The following is a 21,421-nucleotide window of genomic DNA, read 5'->3' on the forward strand; positions in this document are numbered from 1 at the left end:
AATTCACACATGCAGACAGTAGGGCTGGACGATATGGAGAAAATCAAATATCACGATATTCTTGACTAAATACCTTTATGTCAATATTGCGACGATATTGTAGGATTGACAATTGGTGCTTTAACAAAATATTATTTACACAATGAGATTTTTGATAAATAATCATCAGAAATGTTGATTTAATGACAAAGTTTCTAAAGGCGTCTAAACGTCTGCTAAGCTCAGAAAACTACATCACTTTACTCTAAAACAGCCTTCAAAACCAGGAAAAGACAACACTTAATATATTACGATTTTACGATATCCAAAATCTAAGACTATATCTAGTCTCATATTATGATATCCTATCATATATTGCCCAGCCGTAACAGGCAGGCACAGACGCACGCACGGACACACCAACCAATACATTTGTCAATCCGCTTGCCCATTTGCAACTTTATTTCCCAATCCAAGCAAAGACTGGTAGCCAACCTACCTTACCTTCAACATGGTGGTGATTTAAGTTCAGAGGTGGGACAAGTTTTGTTTTGCAACTCACATGTAATGCTGGCCCAACACTAGGTCTAGGTTAACACTAGATCCTCTTCACAGTGGCATCGGTGTTCCCGATTTGAGGCTGGGCCGAACCGATTATCGACCCAAAATGTCCTGTAGTGTGACAGGTTGACAGACATTATCTTAATGTTACCGGCTGGATCGGAGTCTCCGTGATTTCTTATCGTAAACATCCACAAACTTTGCACAGATACAGGTCAGTATAGTCAAGATCAGGCATTCTAGGTGACATAAACAGAAGAAAAACACATTTTTGAGCAGAGGGGGACTTTAAGTATTTCAGTAACAATGAACTGTTGTTTATTTTTTACTTTCTTCTAATTTGTAGGGCTATAGTTTCAGCTAGAATGCGTTGGGAGGTTATAATGCTTCGTCTGAGTGCCTCATTCATGTTGTGTCTACACTTTTGCGTGTCCCTGGCTATATGTGTCACTCTCACTGTCCTCTTGACACCTTGTAATCAGACCTCAGGATGAGTTAAAGGAGTTCAGTGGTTTTAGTGGCTCTTTGTAGTTCCCATTGTTGACTTAACATACAAATGGACAGCTTTGCAGATGGCATGTTTGAATCACAATGGCTGCAGGTGTCTGTTTTCATTGAGTAGGACAGTTGGGCATCTTTAAAACTGCGTGCAAAAATACAGTCAAACTAAAACAAACGTGTCCTTGTAGCGCCAGTGAGGGAATACCGTATATTTTTGAACCCCTGAACACAAATAATATTCCGATATATATCCATCACGAGCCACAGACTAAACTTAGTGCGGTGACATCAGCTGTCACTGGTGCTGAGATGAGCGACTACTTTGTGGAGAGCAGATCTACCGTGTTACCGTATTGATTACGCCCACTTGCCATTTGTTTAGTTCTCACGTGTCACTTTAATTAACTCGTTGCTCGGTTGGTTGTAGGAGTTTATGTACCACTAAAAAAATTATAAAAGCAACACTTTTGTTTTTTCCCCTATTTTTCATAAGCTGAACTCAAAGATTTAAGACTTTTTCTATGTACACAAAAGGCCTATTTCTCTTAAATATTGTTCACAAATCTGTCTAAATCTGTGTTAGTGAGCACTTTTCCTTTGCTGAGATAATCCATCCACCTCAAAGGTGTGGCATATCAAGATGCTTTTCGGACCCCTCCCCGGACCCCCCTCAATACAGTAAAACTGCACATGTCAGAGTGGCCTTTTATTGTGTCCAGCCTAAGTCACACCTGTGCAATAATCCTGCTGTCTAATCAGCATCTTGATCTGCCACACCTGTGAGGTGGATGGATTATCTCGGCTCACTAACACAGATTTAGACACATTTGTGAACAATATTTGAGAGAAATAGGCCTTTTGTGTACATAGAAACAGTCTTAGATGTTTGAGTACAGCTCATGAAAAATGGGGGCAAAAGCAAAAGTGTTGCGTTTATAATTTTGTTCAGTATAGATCAGGTTTATAACATTTTCAAAAAATCCCATGAACAAAGCTACCCTCAAAAACAATACTTTGTCTAATTATGAAGTCTCAAAAGTCTTATTTTATTAAAAGTAAAGGAAATCTGCAAATTGCAGAACTAATACATGTTGTTTTGTGAATGTTCTATAATCAAGTGTTATTTCTATTGAATCTGGTGTAGTGATCTGCCTTATTCTGTTTTTATTCAAGACAGTGATACTCATTTCTACTAAATTATTGAACTGATTTGATGGCATATTGGAAACAAGCACATTTTGACTTGTTTTAAGCAAGGGTGAAACTTTGGGTTCAACATTGAGACGTTGAGATCTCCACTTTTGAGCAAAATTGAAATTTTGAGCATAACAAGCACTTAATTTTCTGCATTCATGGGGAATTTTTCTGCAACAATTTGTACTGTTATGGTGGAAATGTCTTTATTTATGTAAAGGAAATTATAATAGTTTTTTGGGGTGGGTTGCACTGACCAGTTTTCATTTTGAATGGTTGAAAAGTTGACAAAATTAGGAATTTTATAGTGTTTCTGGAAAACTGTTCGCCACCTCAGGAGGGGGAAGCGGGGAACCATCCAAGCTGTGTACAGTAAGGATGGGACACTGTTGACCTCCACTGAGGAGGTAATAGGGCGGTGGAGGGAGCACTTTGAGGAACTCCTGAATCCGACTAATACGCCCTCTATGTTAGAGGCAGAGCTGGAGGATAACGGGGGATTGTCGTCGATTTCCCAGGCGGAAGTCACTGATGTAGTCAAACAACTACACAGTGGCAAAGCCCCGGGGATTGATGAGATCCGTCCAGAAATGCTCAAGGCTCTGGGTGTGGAGGGGTTGTCCTGGTTGACACGCCTCTTCAACATTGCGTGGAAGTCTGGGACGGTGCCAAAGGAGTGGCAGACTGGGGTGGTGGTTCCTCTTTTTAAAAAGGGGGGGGACCAGAGGGTGTGTGCCAATTATAGGGGTATCACACTTCTCAGCCTCCCTGGTAAAGTCTACTCCAAGGTGCTGGAAAGGAGGGTTCGGCCGATAGTCGAACCTCGGGTTGAGGAGGAACAATGCGGATTCCGTCCTGGTCGTGGAACAACGGACCAGCTCTTCACTCTCGCAAGGATCCTGGAGGGAGCCTGGGAGTATGCCCAACCGGGTCTACATGTGTTTTGTGGATTTGGAGAAGGCGTATGACCGGGTCCCCCGGGAGATACTGTGGGAGGTGCTGCGGGAGTATGGGGTGAGGGGGTTCTACCAGGGCCATCCAATCTCTGTATGACCAAAGTGAGAGCTGTGTCCGGTTCTCGGTAGTAAGTCGGACTCGTTTCAGGTGAGGGTTGGCCTCCGCCAGGGCTGCGCTTTGTCACCAATCCTGTTTGTAATATTTATGGACAGGATATCGAGGCGTAGTCGGGGTGGGGAGGGGTTGCAGTTTGGTGGGCTGGGGATCTCATCGCTGCTCTTTGCAGATGATGTGGTCCTGATGGCATCATCGGCCTGCGACCTTCAGCACTCACTGGATCGGTTCGCAACCGAGTGTCAAGCGGTTGGGATGAGGATCAGCACCTCTAAATCGGAGGCCATGGTTCTCAGCAGGAAACCGATGGAATGCCTTCTCCAGGTAGGGAATGAGTCCTTACCCCAAGTGAAGGAGTTCAAGTACCTTGGGGTTTTGTTCGCGAGTGAGGGACAATGGAGCGGGAGATTGGTCGGAGAATCGGCGCAGCGGGTGCGGTATTGCATTCAATCTATCGCACCGTTGTGACGAAAAGAGAGCTGAGCCAGAAGGCAAAGCTCTCGATCTACCGGTCAGTTTTCGTTCCTACCCTCACCTATGGTCATGAAGGCTGGGTCATGACCGAAAGAACGAGATCCAGGGTACAAGCGGCCGAAATGGGTTTCCTCAGGAGGGTGGCTGGCGTCTCCCTTAGAGATAGGGTGAGAAGCTCAGTCATCCGTGAGGAGCTCGGAGAGCCGCTGCTCCTTTGCGTCGAAAGGAGCCAGTTGAGGTGGTTCGGGCATCTGGTAAGGATGCCCCCTGGGCGCCTCCCTAGGGAGGTGTTCCAGGCACGTCCAGCTGGGAGGAGGCCTCGGGGAAGACCCAGGACTAGGTGGAGGGATTATATCTCCAACCTGGCCTGGGAACGCCTCGGGATCCCCCAGTCGGAGCTGGTTAATGTTGCTCGGGAAAGGGAAGTTTGGGGTCCCCTGCTGGAGCTGCTCCCCCCGCGACCCGACACCGGATAAGCGGACGAAGATGGATGGATGGATGGATGGAGTCTCTGAAGCGACATGGGGAATTATTATTTCTTCTTATGCGTACAAGAAACTTTCTGGTGCGCACAAGAAAAATAAATCCCAATGTCCCTTTAGGGCACATGTGTCAAACTCAAGGCCCGCAGGCCGAATCCGGCCCCTCGCAGATTTAGATCCGGCCAGCATATCAAATTAGGTTCTTAATAGATTCTGGCCCGCCTAGTTGTGTGCCAAACCAAAAACACGGAACAGTGTTACTAACTGTAATTACACTCAAAGCAACATTTTGGCAGATTTACCGACTTTGATTGATTTTCTCAATTTTATGATGGCTAATTAACTTTTTTGCTGACTTTTGTAGGGCTTTATGTTGACAAAAAGGGACAAAAATGTCAGAAAATTCGACAAAAATGTCAAAAAAGTGAAAATTTCTTCTTCTTTTTTTAAGTGACTAAAATCTCTGAGAATGCCATAAAAAAAGTGGGAAAAAACAAACAAAAAAATGATGAAATTGCAACAAAGATGTAAAAAAATGACATGCAGTAATACAGTAATACAGACCAACATGCAGTTTATATTGCAGCCAATTAGCTTTCGTGTTATTGGTGCGAGTCTCTCTCTGATTGTACTGCAGACAAAAAACTGATTTTATTTTTTAGCGATACTTGGCTTGAAAAAACGTAGTTGATGTTGTGATAAAGGTCTTAAATTTCATTCATAATGGTCTTAAAAATGTTCTTACATTTTTTTTTTTTTTTTGACAATGTGAAACCTGCAGAAAGTCTGTGTCTTGTTTTAAGGATACAAAACTTTTAGGACTAGAATAGTTGATAAAATGAAGTCCTTTTTTGCAAAGTCTTCCATTTTTAGTAAACGTTTCAAAATGAACAAGTGGACATAGCTAGATATAACAAAGAAAACCCTCCCTGTGGTTGATGTGAAGCTTTACATGATGAACATTCAGGGAAATATAAAGTTGAAGGGACTCCACTTGTTGGAGTGAAAGCACAAAGTAAAAATAGACAAAATAAAAGTTCAAACTAGTCTGAGGTTCGCTAACAAGCATAGGAACAAACCCCCTAAATTCCAGATTCCTCTTTTACTTTCAGGTCGTGTTCAGAGTTATCTAACCCCCGACACACACCCTGTTGGCCTCTGTTACTCCAGCCTGCAACCAAACCATCCATCATTATATCAGCACATACTTTAACGCTGAAGAACAACTGCAGTCAAGCCATTTGGAAATTTCATAGAACCACACTTCTATCTGTAATTACCTTTGAGATAAGCATTATACCATTTCTTTTCTTATATAGTCAAAATTGTTTCCTCACTCGTCAGAATGGTAATTAAAGATACCCATGATAACATTCTTACTGTTAGACATACAAGATATCCACAACTTTGATTCTGCTAGGAAACTGCATTTAACATATCTGAAAATGCGTGAAAAGTATTAAAAGTGACAGCATTAACCTTTATTGACTGGATCTTTCGGATGTTTGTGATTACATTTTTACTATAATCAAAAAGATTTCAGATATCCACAATGTAATTTCAAAATACAATTTCAGACTTTATGACTTCATGAATTATAACTAGAATCAATGCAAGTGCAGATATCCACAAATGTATTGGGGATATCTGTTTTTATTTGGGATAGGCCTATCTGGTATTAAAATTATGACTCGTAAACTTTGAATTTCAGAAAACCTGAAAATGAAAATAAATATTTCCCATAGTAAGAACTCTATCTATCTATCTATCTATCTATCTATCTATCTATCTATCTATCTATCTATCTATCTATCTATCTATCTATCCATCCATCCATCCATCCATCCATCCATCTATCTATCTCAGCAGCTTTGTCCTCCGTGCCGACAGGGGCAGCAGTGCTAACTCGCTTTAGCCGCAGTGCATGCTGGGACCTGAGTCGCCGCCCTGGCAACAAGCTAATACATCCCATGGCAACCAGCAGCAGAGATCAATAACATCCGCCCGTGTCTCCATCAGCGTCAACTGCTCCAGTGTGGGGAGAACGGAGGACACATCGCATGTTGTCTTTCTGTCTTTCTGATCTAAAATGGACACTCTACAAGCAGGAGACCCGCGGTATCTGAAAAGGTAACGGTCTGTGTCCGTTAGTAGCGAACAGAAACCGGTGAACGTTAGCGGTAGCTTGATGCTCAGCTGTTGATTGATTGATTGATCATATGACGCGCCATTTAAAGGAGCAACAGTAAAGCTAACTGACTACTCTGCTACACACGTTCATGTTTATGTCATTGTGTGTCAATCCGACCAGTTTAAAGCAGCTACCGGTAGTTATTGAACCTGTAACGGTACGTCTGGCTAAGGTTAGGCTGTGTTAACGTTAAGAAAAATCGGTTATTAATCAATATAAGGGTTAAAAAACACCCGCCACCGTCGATTTAGGAAGAAGTATTCAGATAAAAGAACTAATACCACAGTGTAGAAATGCTCTGTTACTAGTTAAAGTCCTGCTTTCAAAGTCTGAAAAGTATCAGCATGTACATCTACTTTACAGTACCAAAAGTACTCAACTATATACTATTTAGTTTTATGTCAGCACTAAGAAAGCGTTTATTTAAAATGTGTCTGAATCGTCCTATAAAGGATGGGCTAAGTGGCCAGACATGAAAATAAACCATTCATTCATTCATTCATTCATAAAGAAGAGGTGTGTCTTTTTTGAAAGTACTGTATCTTATCGGCAAAATGAAAGTGAAAGAAACCGGAATGAGCATTTAGTGTATTAATAATGGGTGAAAGAAATGAAATAACGTGTTGGATATGATGTTTTTGACCCCCAGGAGAGTGAAGGGCTGCAGTATAGACGTCCACCCCACTGAGCGAGCGCTGGTGGTTCAGTACGAGGTGGAGGCCACAGTCCTGGGAGAGCTGGGGAACCCCATGGTCGGAGAACGCAAGGAGTGTCAGAAAATGTGAGGATTGTACTGTAGGGCTGCAACGAAGGATTATGTTATTATATTATTATCTGCTTTAACTTTCCAACGTTTAAGACACCGATATGGTGATAAAAATGCTCCAAAATGACGTCCGACTGCTTCTTTTATTTTCTAAAATTGAAAAACAGTAGTGTTTTATGAAGCTACACTGGATTATTATCTGTTTATGTATCACGATTTCATTTTACACCTTACGTCTGAGAAGCAGGTGCTCAGTGTTTCTCTCAAAAGCTGTGATTTCACTCGTCTGTGTATGTTTGTCCCTCAGTATTCGCCTGAAAAGCCTCAACGCCCACACGGACACGTCCTCTCTGGCCCGGAAGGTCGTGGAAGAATGCCGGCTGATTCACCCGTCCAAACTCCTCGAGGTGGAGCAGCTGCTCTTCTATTTGCAAAACCGCAAACATTCAAATGGTATTCAGGAGTTCATCGTGACTACTTCTCTAACGCTGTAATAATTCATGGTTAAAAGTTAAAAGTAATTAGCCTTTTGTGTTGCCGGATGTTACCTTTCACAGACAACCAAGAGAAGAAACGCATCTCGCCTCGAGACTTCACACCGTACGCTGGAGTGGAGGTAGGAACAGGCCCAGCAGGGCTGCAACCAACAGTTATTTCCATTATGGATTATTTTCTGGATGAATGGATTAGTTTTTTTGGCCTTTTAAAATGTCAGAGAATGGTGAAGAATGTGGCTCAGTGTTTCCCAAAAAGCCCCAAGATGACGTCCTCAAATGTCTCGTTTTGTCCACAACTCAAAGATATTCAGTTTCCTGTCACAGAGGAGAGAAGACACTAGAACAATATTCACATTTAACAAACTGGAATCGGAGAATTTTCAACTTAAACCGATTAATTTAATAGTTGACTAACTAATCAATGAGTCTTTGCAGCTCTAAGGCGCAGTAAACAGTTGCATACATACTAGAGCTGCAAAGATGAATCGATTAGTTGTCAACTTTTAAATTAATCGGCAACTATTTTGATAATAGATTAGTCGGTTTGAGTAATTTTTTTTTTTTTAAGATAAAAGTAAAAATTCTTTGATTCCAGCTTGTTAAATGTGATTATTGTTGCAGTTTCGTCTCTCCTCTGGGACAGTAAACTGAATATCTTTGAGTTGTGGACAAAACAAGACATTTGAGGATGTCAACTTGGGTTTTTGGGAAACACTGATCCACATATTTCACAATTTTTCAAACTAATCGATTAATCGAGAAAATAATCAACAGATTAATCGACTATGAAAATAATTGTTAGTTGCAGCCCTCATACATACATACATACATATAGTTGTGAGGACATTTCCCATTGGTCCCCTGGTTGAGCTGTTTTCTACCCCCTCAGCTGGACGAAGAGGCGAGCATCACCAGCATCAGCGAGTACGTGGAGCTGCTGTACGAGGACATCCAGGAGAAGATCCGAGGAGCCACGCTCATCCTCCAGCTGGCTCGCAACCCCGACAACCTGGAGGAGCTCATACAGAACGGTGCCTTCCTCCGCTAACTAAAGTTCAATAACACAAATCATAACGTCCTGCAGCACCCTGTCGGGGTTCTAATAACCGGCTCGCTCAACATTATCCCGCTAATTACACAGCTACTCATAAGGAGGTTACCCGCTGATAACACCTTCGTCCTGGTCGGGACAGTTAGCTTTACCGTGGCTCAGGCGATAGAGTGTTCGCCTACCAATCGGATAGTTGGTGGTTCGATCCCTGGCCATGCGCTTCCATGTCGAAGTGTCCTTCGGTAAGACTCTGAACCGTGAATTGCCCCCAATGCTGCGCCATCTGAGTGCAAATGTGCGTGTGTGTTTATCTGATGAGCAGGTAGCACCTCGTACGGCAGCCTCGGCCACAGTGTGTGAATGTGTCTGAATGGCACCTGTATTATGCAAACTTGTTGCTTTTTTTCGGCGAAAATCGCCGTTTTCAATGGGAAAATGTCATCCACGTGAATCGTGTAGATCCGAAGAGATTTTTTTTTTGTTTTTTGGGGGGGTGGGGTCCGAGACCTGGTGCTAATACGGCACCGGTGCCATGACGACCGTTAATACCGAATAGCAACGCGGATTTCGTTGCTCTATTTAGATGCCTCCGCTTCTCTCTGATGTTCCAAAAATGGACGTTAGAGGAAACTGAAACATCGCCGCACGAGACGCTAGTTACGATAACACCACACTCGACAGCAGGTAACATTAGCCTGCCGTTAGCTAGTTAACACTACACTCGACAGCAGGTAACGTTAGCCTACCGTTAGCTAGTTAACACTACACTCGGCAGCAGGTAACGTTAGCCTACCGTTAGCTAGTTAACACTACACTCGGCAGCAGGTAACGTTAGCCTACCGTTAGCTAGTTAACACCACACTCGGCAGCAGGTAACGTTAGCCTACCGTTAGCTAGTTAACACCACACTCGGCAGCAGGTAACGTTAGCCTAGCAGCAGGTAACGTTAGCCTGCCGTTAGCTAGTTAACACTACACTCGGCAGAAGGTAACGTTAGCCTACCGTTAGCTAGTTAACAATACACTCGGCAGCAGGTAACGTTAGCCTACCGTTAGCTAGTTAACACTACACCGGCAGCAGGTAACGTTAGCCTACCGTTAGCCAGTTAACACTACACCGGCAGCAGGTAACGTTAGCCTACCGTTAGCTAGTTAACACTACACCGGCAGCAGGTAACGTTAGCCAACCGTTAGCTAGTTAACACTACACCGGCAGCAGGTAACGTTAGCCTACCGTTAGCTAGTTAACACTACACCGGCAGCAGGTAACGCGTTAGCCTACCGTTAGCTAGTTAACACTACACCGGCAGCAGGTAACGTTAGCCTGCCGTTAGCCAGTTAACACCACACCGGCAGCAGGTAACGTTAGCCTGCCGTTAGCTGGTTAACACCACACCGGCAGCAGGTAACGTTAGCCTGCCGTTAGCTAGTTAACACCACACTCGGCAGCAGGTAACGTTAGCCTGCCGTTAGCTAGTTAACACCACACTCGGCAGCAGGTAACGTTAGCCTTCCGTTAGCTAGTTAACACTACACTCGGCAGAAGGTAACGTTAGCCTACCGTTAGCTAGTTAACACTACACTCGGCAGCAGGTAACGTTAGCCTACCGTTAGCTAGTTAACACTACACTCGGCAGCAGGTAACGTTAGCCTACCGTTAGCTAGTTAACACTACACTCGGCAGCAGGTAACGTTAGCCTACCGTTAGCTAGTTAACACTACACTCGGCAGCAGGTAACGTTAGCCTACCGTTAGCTAACTGATGCTCTGTTTGCACTGTTGCCATTAGCTCGTCGACTTTAACTTTGTTATCCCGAAGGAAATTTGATCCGCAGCAGCCGGCAAATCGCATCAGGGTCTGTGACGAACCTAAAACATTGGCAACAGCAACAAAGTACAGAAACATTCCACGCTACAACTAAAAACCAGGTCCAGCTGCCACGCTGGACTGGAAGCTAAACACGTTAGAAACGGCACAGTAAATAAATACACGTTAGGTCAAGTATGAACAGAGACAAGTAGAAATAAATGGAATGAGTAAATAAATAATCAATTCAAGCTCATCGAAGCTATCTAGCAAGGATACACATAAAAGCGAGAAAGTTAGTGAAGTAAATTTAAGCTTCTCAAAAGCCATGTGGATAAAAGCCAAACTCCTTGTAAAAACAGCTCTGTTTGCCATACTTCCCTCCACCCTCTCCCTGCCTTTGTGATCCGCTGATCAGCTGTATGAGCTCCGTATGAGCACGAATATATGGAGTCAAAATTGATTGTATTGATTTTAAAATGTTCCTTCAGTCTTGAATTAGATCTCTGTCCACGGCAACAGTATGTTATACAGAGATAGCAGACCGTGTGTGTGTGTGTGTGTGTGTGTGTGTGTGTGTGTGTGTGTGTGTACTTGTGTGTGTACTTGTGTGTGTACTTGTGTGTGTACTTGTGTGTGTGTACGTGTGTGTGTACGTGTGTGTGTGTACTTGTGTGTGTACTTGTGTGTGTACTTGTGGGGTCCGGTCAGCTTTGTGGGGCCAAAATGCTGGACCCCACAAGGTTAAAGGGCTGTTTGAGTGTTAAGACTTGGTTTTAGGATTAGGGATAGAATTAGGTTATGGTTAGGGTGAGGGTAAAGGTTAAGGTTAGGCATTTAGTTGTGATGGTTAAGGTGAGGGTAAGGGGCTAGGGAATGCATTATGTCAATGATGGGTCCCCACAAAGATAGTAAAACGCTGTGTGTGTGGTTATATTGTTGGCTAGTTTACTTTAGGATCAAACATCAGATTTTATATCTACATGTGTTCTGTGTGCAGTAATCTTAATGTGTAAAGTAACTAGTAACTAAAGCTGCAACAGATGAATGTAGTGGAGTAACTAAAGTAACTAGTAACTAAAGCTGGAACAGATGGATGTAGCGGAGTAACTAAAGTAACTAGTAACTAAAGCTGTAACAGATGGATGTAGTGGAGTAACTTAAGTAACTAGTAACTAAAGCTGTAACAGATGGATGTAGTGGAGTAACTAAAGTAACTAGTAACTAAAGCTGGAACAGATGGATGTAGCGGAGTAACTATAGTAACTAGTAACTAAAGCTGGAACAGATGGATGTAGCGGAGTAACTATAGTAACTAGTAACTAAAGCTGTAACAGATGGATGTAGTGGAACTCTCAAGTAACTAGTAACTAAAGCTGTAACAGATGGATGTAGTGGAGTAACTAGTAACTAAAGCTGTAACAGATGGATGTAGCGGAGTAACTAAAGTAACTAGTAACTAAAGCTATAACAGATGAATGTAGAGGAGTAACTATAGTAACTAGTAACTAAAGCTGTAACAGATGGATGTAGTGGAGTAACTTAAGTAACTAGTAACTAAAGCTGTAACAGATGTGGTTATATTGTTGGCTAGTTTACTTTAGGATCAAACATCAGATTTTATATCTACATGTGTTCTGTGTGCAGTAATCTTAATGTGTAAAGTAACTAGTAACTAAAGCTGCAACAGATGAATGTAGTGGAGTAACTAAAGTAACTAGTAACTAAAGCTGGAACAGATGGATGTAGCGGAGTAACTAAAGTAACTAGTAACTAAAGCTGTAACAGATGGATGTAGTGGAGTAACTTAAGTAACTAGTAACTAAAGCTGTAACAGATGGATGTAGTGGAGTAACTAAAGTAACTAGTAACTAAAGCTGGAACAGATGGATGTAGCGGAGTAACTATAGTAACTAGTAACTAAAGCTGTAACAGATGGATGTAGCGGAGTAACTATAGTAACTAGTAACTAAAGCTGGAACAGATGAATGTAGTGGAGTAACTAAAGTAACTAGTAACTAAAGCTGGAACAGATGGATGTAGCGGAGTAACTATAGTAACTAGTAACTAAAGCTGTAACAGATGGATGTAGTGGAGTAACTCAAGTAACTAGTAACTAAAGCTGTAACAGATGGATGTAGTGGAGTAACTAGTAACTAAAGCTGTAACAGATGGATGTAGCGGAGTAACTAAAGTAACTAGTAACTAAAGCTATAACAGATGAATGTAGAGGAGTAACTAAAGTAACTAGTAACTAAAACTGGAACAGATGGATGTAGCGGAGTAACTACAGTAACTAGTAACTAAAGCTATAACCGATGGATGTAGCGGAGTAACTAAAGTAACTAGTAACTAAAGCTGTAACAGTAAAAAGTACAATATTTCGTGGGTGTGTGTGTGTGTGTTGTTGTGTGTGTCAACCGAGCAAACTCCACCTGGAGAGGATCTTGACATGTGGTTGACAGCTCTGGAGATGTCAAGGATAAACTTTCATGCCAATAACATATTGTTAAAATAATATTTTCCCTGTTGAAGTGGGTCCAATCACTAAAGTTCACAAGTGAACAACCTTTAGACATATCTCAGATTCTTAAACTAAAACTGCATTTGGACAGAAAGTGAGTTTACAGTACAGGCCAAAAGTTTGGACCCACCTTCTCATTCAATGAGTTTCCTTTTTATTTTCATGACTATTTACATTGTAGATTCTCACTGAAGGCATCAAAACTATGAATGAACACATATGGAATTATGTACTTAACAAAAAAGTGTGAAATAACTGAAAACATGTCTTATATTTTAGATTCTTCAAAGTAGCCACCCTTTGCTTTTTTATTAATAAGGGAAATAATTCCACTAATTAACCCTGACAAAGCACACCTGTGAAGGTAAAACCATTTCAGGTGACTACCTCATGAAGCTCATTGAGAGAACACCAAGGGTTTGCAGAGTTATCAAAAAAAGCAAAGGGTGGCTACTTTGAAGAATCTAAAATATAAGACATGTTTTCAGTTATTTCACACTTTTTTGTTAAGTACATAATTCCATATGTGTTCATTCATAGTTTTTATGCCTTCAGTGAGAATCTACAATGTAAATAGTCATGAAAATAAAAAGGAAACACATTGAATGAGAAGGTGTGTCCAAACTTTTGGCCTGTACTGTATATATATTTTTTGACGGACTATTGTTTTGAGTGTAGCCTTTCATCAGCTCGTCCCCCCTTTTCTTTTTTCTTTTTAAGGAAAACTAAAAAGCTCGTCTTCGGTTTGCCGCTCCCTTGCCGTGACAACGGGGCTGTTTCTTCCACAACAGCACGGAGCCGTCAGATGGCGAGATGGTGCCGCTTCATTTGTCTCTGTCACAACCCGTCCTGGGCCCAATCCGTCTGAACCGGGCCGGCGCCGATCAGAGCCGAGCGGTTCGTGGTGACCCCAGAGGCCCCCCCCTCCCTCTCCCCGAGGGGTCAGCGCGGAAAACCGAGACTGAACCCCCGGGACGCCACGTCTTTTTAAGTTGAGAAGCACCGATAGCTCCAAAATCCTCGCGGAGCCTCCGTTACGACCTCATCGCATTCCCCCACGCTTCATCCAATCAGCAGTCAGCCTCCCCGCGCACGGCTCTCACACACACGCTTTGCATTTAGTCTCCCTGTCTCAGCTGTAGGCCTTCGCTCCTGGCATGCTGCCTTCCTCTGTGTGTGTGTGTGTGTGTGTGTGTGTGTGTGTGTGTGTGTGTGTGTGTGTGTGTGTGTGTGTGTGTGTGTGTGTGTGTGTGTGTGTGTGTGTGTGTGTGTGTGTGTGTGTGTGTGTGTGTGTGTGTGTGTGTGTGTGTGTGTGTCTCTCTTTACTGATGTGTGTGTGTGTGTGTGTGTGTGTGTGTGTGTGTCTCTTTACTGATGTGTGTGTGTGTGTGTGTCTCTACTGACTGATGTGTGTGTGTGTGTGTGTGTGTGTGTCTTTACTGATGTGTGTGTGTGTGTGTGTTTGTCTCTCTTTACTGATGTGTGTGTGTGTGTGTGTGTGTCTCTCTTTACTGATGTGTGTGTGTGTGTGTGTGTGTCTTTTTGATGATGTGTGTGTGTGTGTGTGTGTGTGTCTTTACTGACGTGTGTGTGTCTGTCTGTCTGTCTTACTGATATGTGTGTGTGTGTGTGTGTGTCTTTACTGATATGTGTGTGTTTGTCTTTACTGGTGTGTGTGTGTGTGTGTGTGTGTGTGTGTGTGTACTGGTGTGTGTATGTGTGTCTTTACTGATATGTGTGTGTGTCTTTACTGATGTGTGTGTGTGTGTGTGTGTGTGTGTGTGTGTCTTTACTGATACACGTTTGTGTATGTGTGTCTTTACTGATATGTGTTTGTGTTTGTGTCTTTACTGATGTGTGTGTGTGTCTTTACTGATGTGTGTGTGTGTGTTTTTACTGATGTGTGTGTGTGTGTGTGTGTGTGTGTGTGTGTGTGTGTGTGTGTGTGTGTGTGTGTGTACTGATGTGTGATGTGTGTGTGTGTGTGTGTGTGTGTGTGTGTGTGTGTGTGTGTGTGTGTGTGTGTGTGTGTGTGTGTGTGTGTGTGTGTGTGTGTGTGTGTGTGTGTGTGTCTCTTTACTGATGTGTGTGTGTGTGTGTGTGTCTTTACTGATGTGTGTGTGTGTGTGTGTGTGTGTGTGTGTGTGTGTGTGTGTGTGTCTCTCTTTACTGATGTGTGTGTGTGTGTGTGTGTGTGTCTCTCTTTACTGATGTGTGTGTGTGTGTGTGTCTTTACTGATGTGTGTGTGTGTGTGTGTGTGTGTGTTTACTGACGTGTGTGTGCGTCTGTCTGTCTGTCTTTACTGATATGTGTGTGTGTGTGTCTTTACTGATATGTGTGTGTTTGTCTTTACTGGTGTGTGTGTGTGTGTGTGTGTGTGTGTGTGTGTGTGTGTGTGTCTTATATGTGTGTGTCTTTACTGATATGTGTGTGTTTGTCTTTACTGATGTGTGTGTGTGTGTCTTTACTGGTGTGTGTATGTGTGTCTTTACTGATATGTGTGTGTGTCTTTACTGATGTGTGTGTGTGTGTGTGTGTCTTTACTGATACACGTTTGTGTGTATGTGTGTCTTTACTGATATGTGTGTGTGTTTGTGTCTTTACTGATGTGTGTGTGTGTCTTTACTGATGTGTGTGTGTGTGTGTGTTTCTTTACTGATACACGTGTGTATGTGTGTGTGTCTTTACTGATACACGTGTGTATGTGTGTGTGTCTTTACTGATACGTGTTTGTGTGTGTGTGTCTTTACTGATACGTGTGTGTGTCTTTACTGATTTGTGTGTCTGTGTGTGTGTGTGTGTGTGTTCAGAGACGGCCCTTGGAGCCCTGGCCAGAGTTTTGAGGGAGGACTGGAAGCAGAGCGTAGACCTGGCAACAACCATCATCTATGTCTTCTTCTGCTTCTCCAGGTACCGCAGCAGTTCTTCTTCTGCTTCTCCAGGTACCGCAGCAGTTCTTCTTCTGCTTCTCCAGGTACCGCAGCAGTTCTTCTTCAAACTGGGAAAACCACGCTTACCATTCGGTGTCTCTGTAAGCAGCCGGGCGATGCATTCAAGTAGCCTCGCGGGGACTTCAGAGAGATGCCTTATTTGCATAAAGTTGAACCCAGGCTACTTTATGCAAATCAAGGACGTCCAGATTGACTCGCCGCCTCTCGAAAACTCCCAAAAATCTTTTCAACTGACTACATTTTTTTGTGTAAAATGTTTTCAGAAACCCATTTTGTTGAAATTTTTTTTCCGTAAAATAAGCAAAGGTTACCAAACGAGCCGAGAAACTGATAACTGCCAGTGGGTAGTCCATTGAGTGTCCAATGCGGGGAAGCAAGGCGATCCCTCCCCATCAAAAAAACGCCACTGTGTAGCCACGTACCGTAGCCCAAACCAGGAATAACAGACCCAGATAATCAGTACACAAAGTATGTCCACATAGTGTACAAACCCACTTAGCAGTTCAAACATTTGTAACAGCACTCTGCTCTCCTCTCTCTCCACTGCTCTCCTCTTTTCTTCCAGTAGTCCTCCACCTCTGGCAGCGTACCTAGTCCTGAAGTTTCACCCTCCAACTGGGGGTTAGGAAACCCTAAAATTAGCCCTCGCTAGAATAATACATAAACGTCTGTCAGAGCTGATTTTAGGCTGCGAGAGGACGTGCACGTCTGTCTGAAAACTGATCGTCACTCTTGGCTCGTGTCCATCTCCACGTTAGGCTGTTTGGATTGTGAAACGCTTCAACTTGGGCTGATTATAAGTCGGACCAGGACGCGCCGTTTGACTGAGTGTGTTTTGACTTTGACAGTTTACTTTGTAAACTACTTCAGGGGTGACGGATCGGGGTCATATTAATGACAGCTCCCAGCTGGAATCCTCAAACCCCAAAAGTTTTTGAAAATACACTTTTGGATAAATGGAAGTCTTTTTCTCCCTCTCTCTCTTTCCCCCTCTTAATTCTCTCCTAGCTTCTCCCAGTTCCATGGCCTGGTCACTCATTTTAAGATCGGGGCCCTGTGCATGAATATCATCGAGCACGAGCTGAAGAGGTACGACCTCTGGCAAGACGAACTACAGAAGAAGAAGAAGGCCTATATCCTTTTTTATTAAAAGTCATCCAACAACTTTGACACAGTTTTTTACCAATTAAGATAGATGATTTGCTCACCCAGCTGAGCACAGTAGTCTTGGTGACAGTTTTCATTAGAGATGTTCCGATACCATTTTTTTTCTTTCCCGCTTCCGATACCTGAACCTGTGTATCGGCCGATACCGAGCACCGATCCGATACCAGTGCTTTAGTAATTAATGGAATAAATAACAATTCCTTTAAAAAAACTACTAAAGTAGTAGTAGTATCGCTTCAAACTGAAGCCTTGCATAGTGTACTATACACATCGCAGTTGTAAAATATTGCCAGATTGCTGACATTTCTCTAAGGCTATCTCTGACTACCGTTACACCAGAGACGGTGTAGGGAGAGCATCTCTGGTTGCAATCTCCGCTAGCAGACCTGGAACTGGAAATCAGTTCTTCAGAAACTACTTTAAAGTTGATTCTTCTCAGGGCTAAATTACATGCCATTGACTTGCGACATTTTAGGCACTGTAAGCGGACACTTTGAGTTCCTTGACTTGATTTCACCTGAAGAATGCTCTGAGAACCAAAGTCTGAAGAAAGAACATGAGAAGTCTTTCAGGAAGTACCAGAGCCTTCTGGCCAAGCAGGAGCAACTTCTCAGAGGTAACCGTTGTTGCTAGTCCACACAGCATTCTGGGATGGGAGAAAACTGTGCTCTGATTTATTGGCATTTCTTTAAACCAATCAGAATCGTCTTGTGCGGCGCTAAGTACCGAGGAGAGCGACGGTGCTTCTGTAAAAATAGCCTAGGAATAGAAATAGAAGGAACTTGTTTTGGTGGAACATGTGTACGTTCAAAAGTAGTTTTAGTCGTGCAACAGAAAACTCAGATTGGACAGATAGTCTAGCTAGCTGTCTGGATTTACCCTGCAGAGATCTGAGGAGCAGTTAACCATAGTCCTCAGAAATCAGCCGGAGGTTAGAACGCCAACACAAAGAAAGAGGAAGGAAATGGACATCTGGTCGAAATCAGGGACATCCGGCAGAATCCCGGGAATGAAATGTCGTCGATATAGACTAATAAGGAGCTAACACCAGTCTACTCACTGTGTCTCCAGCTCCGTTTGTTTAAAGGGAATTAAAATATACATATTTGCCCTCTTACCTACTGCTAAGGCTTATAGGGCTGCTCGATTATGGAAAAATATATAATAACGATTATTTCGGTCAATATTGGAATCACGATAATTTAACACGATTACTCGTTGACTTCTGGAAAGAAGTTGCAGTTATTGAACTTAAAAAACTGTAGAAAAAAAAACACATACAAGTGTGAAATTTACCTTAATACTTTTCCTATTTAAACTTTATTTTTTCATTCAGAACACAAGAGAAAATAAGACTTTACTCGCAAAACGTAATGAGCTAAATAATTGTTTTTTTCGATTATTCTGCTTTTGTGACCGTTGGGAGACAAAATCATAACGACGATTACATTTTGATTAATAGCACAGCCCTACTTCTGTGTCAGTTGCCCAGTGTTGGCGATATCGACCGTAGAGATGTCTGCCTTCTCTTCAAAAAAATGGAACTGCGCCACAAAATACATTTTAAAGGTCCCATGGTATGGTGCTCTTTGGATGCTTTTATATAGGCCTTAGTGGTCCCCTAATACTGTATCTGAAGTCTCTTTTATATAGGCCTTAGTGGTCCCCTAATACTGTATCTGAAGTCTCTTTTATATAGACCTTAGTGGTCCCCTAATACTGTATCTGAAGTCTCTTTTATATAGACCTTAGTGGTCCCCTAATACTGTATCTGAAGTCTCTTTTATATAGACCTTAGTGGTCTCCTAATACTGTATCTGAAGTCTCTTTTATATAGACCCCTTAGTGGTCATATAGACCTTAGTGGTCACTGTGTATCTGAAGTCTCTTTTATATAGACCTTAGTGGTCCCCTAATACTGTATCTGAAGTCTCTTTTATATAGGCCTTAGTGGTCCCCTAATACTGTATCTGAAGTCTCTTTTATATAGGCCTTAGTGGTCCCCAAATACTGTATCTGAAGTCTCTTTTATATAGACCTTAGTGGTCCCCTAATACTGTATCTGAAGTGTCTTTCCCAAAATTCAGCCTTGGTGCAGAATTACAGCCACTAGAGCCAGTCCCACAATGAGTAGTTGAGGAAGTTGACCAACTGCTACTTTGCTCGTTTGAAAGCCATGATGTCTCTCTCTCTCATGGGTGGGCCCACCAAAAGACCCGTTTCCCGGGCCGATGCCGTTGTCTCTGTCCCTGCAGTGTCTCTGTGTCTGCTGCTGAACCTGGCTGAAGACACCCGCACGGAGCTGAAGATACGGAACAAGAACATCGTCCACATGCTGGTGAAGATCCTGGACCGGGAGGACCAGGAGCTGCTGCTGGTGGCGCTCTCCTTCCTCAAGAAGCTCTCCATCTTCCTGGAGAACAAGAATGACATGGTGAGAGGGCAGGGCGCGGGGTTACACTGGTCACACACTCGCTTTCTCTTTTCCTCCCCACCTTTCACGCTCTGAGGACGAAAGACATGTCCAAGCCATGTTTGACAACACTCAAAAAGCGGTATTACAAAATTTCATTTTAGACATTTTATTCACTATTTTATTCATATATTTACTTTAGTGAACCCAAGACTTTTGTAAACTCATTTTAAGCACCAAAACAATTGAGTGTATGTTTGTTTTTTTGATTGATTTTGAGAAATATTTTCCACTTTAGCGCCAAAGTATATCTTTTTTCATCGCTCTTGAACAATTTTGGGCGTCACTATACAGAAAGCTGAGTTTGTTCTGAACATTTTGATTTGAAACACACGGGGATCAGTTTATATGCAAATACCCTTTAAAAGGAGAATTCAATAAGATATGTAGAAATGCCCTCAGACTTGGTTAACTTGCGTCTAAACTAAGACTGCTGATCCAAACCTTCTAACGGTGTTCACGTGTGCGTGATGGCTTCCCCACGTATCCTGCGCTCCCCCAGAGCTCTAATCCTGCATGTATTCCAGAAATAATGCAACACCTCTGCAGGATGCACTTAAGCTTATGAACGGGGCAGACAGTATCAGATGAGACACAAATGGATTTATCCCGAGGGAAATTGCTGTGCAGCAGTCGCAATGCAAAGTGGGAAAAGTCTTATTAGAGCTTGTAGGAAAATGTGAAAATGCGGGGATTATGAAATCATGCAAGCCCCGCGTATTTTGCGCAGAAATCGGCAATTTATGCGGCAAAAGTGTGACGTATTTGAAAAATGCGGGTCCCTTTGGCTGATTATACGTTGAATTAAGCAATCACATTATCACGTTTTTCTTTACTGTATAGCACTGCACAGCAGTAATTACATAAAAAATCCCACAGGATAAAAATGCAATAAAGTCCGAAGGCTGATTTCCATTAAGGTCCTCCAAATATACGATCAACGGACATATTTCGGTTTCTGCCAGGGAGGATTTGACCCTAATCTTTCCCCCGTAGTGCAGTGTTTCTCAAGTGGGGGTCCGTGTCCCCCGAGGGGTCCTCTGGAGGACTGCAGGGGGTACGTGAGATTTCTAACAAAGGTTTTTTAGTTACAAGGCTGTTGGACCAGACCATTATTCAACAACAGCGACAGCAGCATTGTAACTGGAAAACATTTAAATGCTGATGAAATGATGGAAAAAGGCGACAAAACCTTGGAGACGGTAGAAGGAAGGAAGGAAGTGAGGCAAGAAGAGGTCAAAAATAGAAAGTAAAACTTTAGAAAAAGGGACAAACTTCAAAAACTTAGAAAAAACAGTAGAAGGAGAGAAGGAAGTGGGGCAAGAACAGGTCCAAAGAAGGTGACAAAAACGTCACATTGTTGGTAATTTCTTTTTGAAGTTTGTCCCTTTCTTGAAGTTTTTGTCGCTTTTCTAAAGCTTTTGTTTCTATTTTCGACCTCTTCTTGCCTTGCTTCCTTCCTTCTTTCTACTGTCTTTTTCCAAGTTTTTGTCGCCTTTCTTCATCAGGATTTTAAGGTCCAAGGCTGCTGTTTAGTAAATCTATCGCTGACATCGCTGTATTCTTCCTCTTTACAGAGACTTTGCTTTTATACCAAAAAGGATTTACGCTGCTCAGGGGGTACTTTAGCCTAGAAATCTAGACGCCCTCTAGCGGCAGAAAGTGTAATTTGCGGCCAGGGTCAGTCTAGCAACTCTCCGTTGGCCTGCGAGCTGGAAAAACCAAACTCTAG

The 21,421-nt window shown here is 42.7% G+C and overlaps 1 protein-coding gene across 1 annotated transcript in view; it reads left to right on the forward strand.

Annotated features, from left to right (window-relative positions):
* The first annotated feature begins 6,214 nt into the window (after positions 1-6,214).
* kifap3a (kinesin-associated protein 3a) overlaps positions 6,215-21,421 on the forward strand; it is a 70,871-nt gene continuing 55,664 nt past the window's right edge. Inside the window, exons 1-9 of the mRNA XM_028587599.1 lie at positions 6,215-6,392; positions 7,103-7,234; positions 7,527-7,672; positions 7,777-7,835; positions 8,606-8,747; positions 15,909-16,008; positions 17,058-17,182; positions 17,734-17,832; positions 19,472-19,650. Coding sequence (XP_028443400.1) covers positions 6,352-6,392; positions 7,103-7,234; positions 7,527-7,672; positions 7,777-7,835; positions 8,606-8,747; positions 15,909-16,008; positions 17,058-17,182; positions 17,734-17,832; positions 19,472-19,650 — 1,023 coding nt within the window. The 5' untranslated portion in view covers positions 6,215-6,351. The remainder of the gene's footprint in view (positions 6,393-7,102; positions 7,235-7,526; positions 7,673-7,776; positions 7,836-8,605; positions 8,748-15,908; positions 16,009-17,057; positions 17,183-17,733; positions 17,833-19,471; positions 19,651-21,421) is intronic.

The sequence above is a fragment of the Perca flavescens genome, chromosome 9 (genome assembly GCF_004354835.1).
Source record: "Perca flavescens isolate YP-PL-M2 chromosome 9, PFLA_1.0, whole genome shotgun sequence".
In the NCBI taxonomy this organism is placed as follows: Eukaryota; Metazoa; Chordata; class Actinopteri; order Perciformes; family Percidae; genus Perca; species Perca flavescens.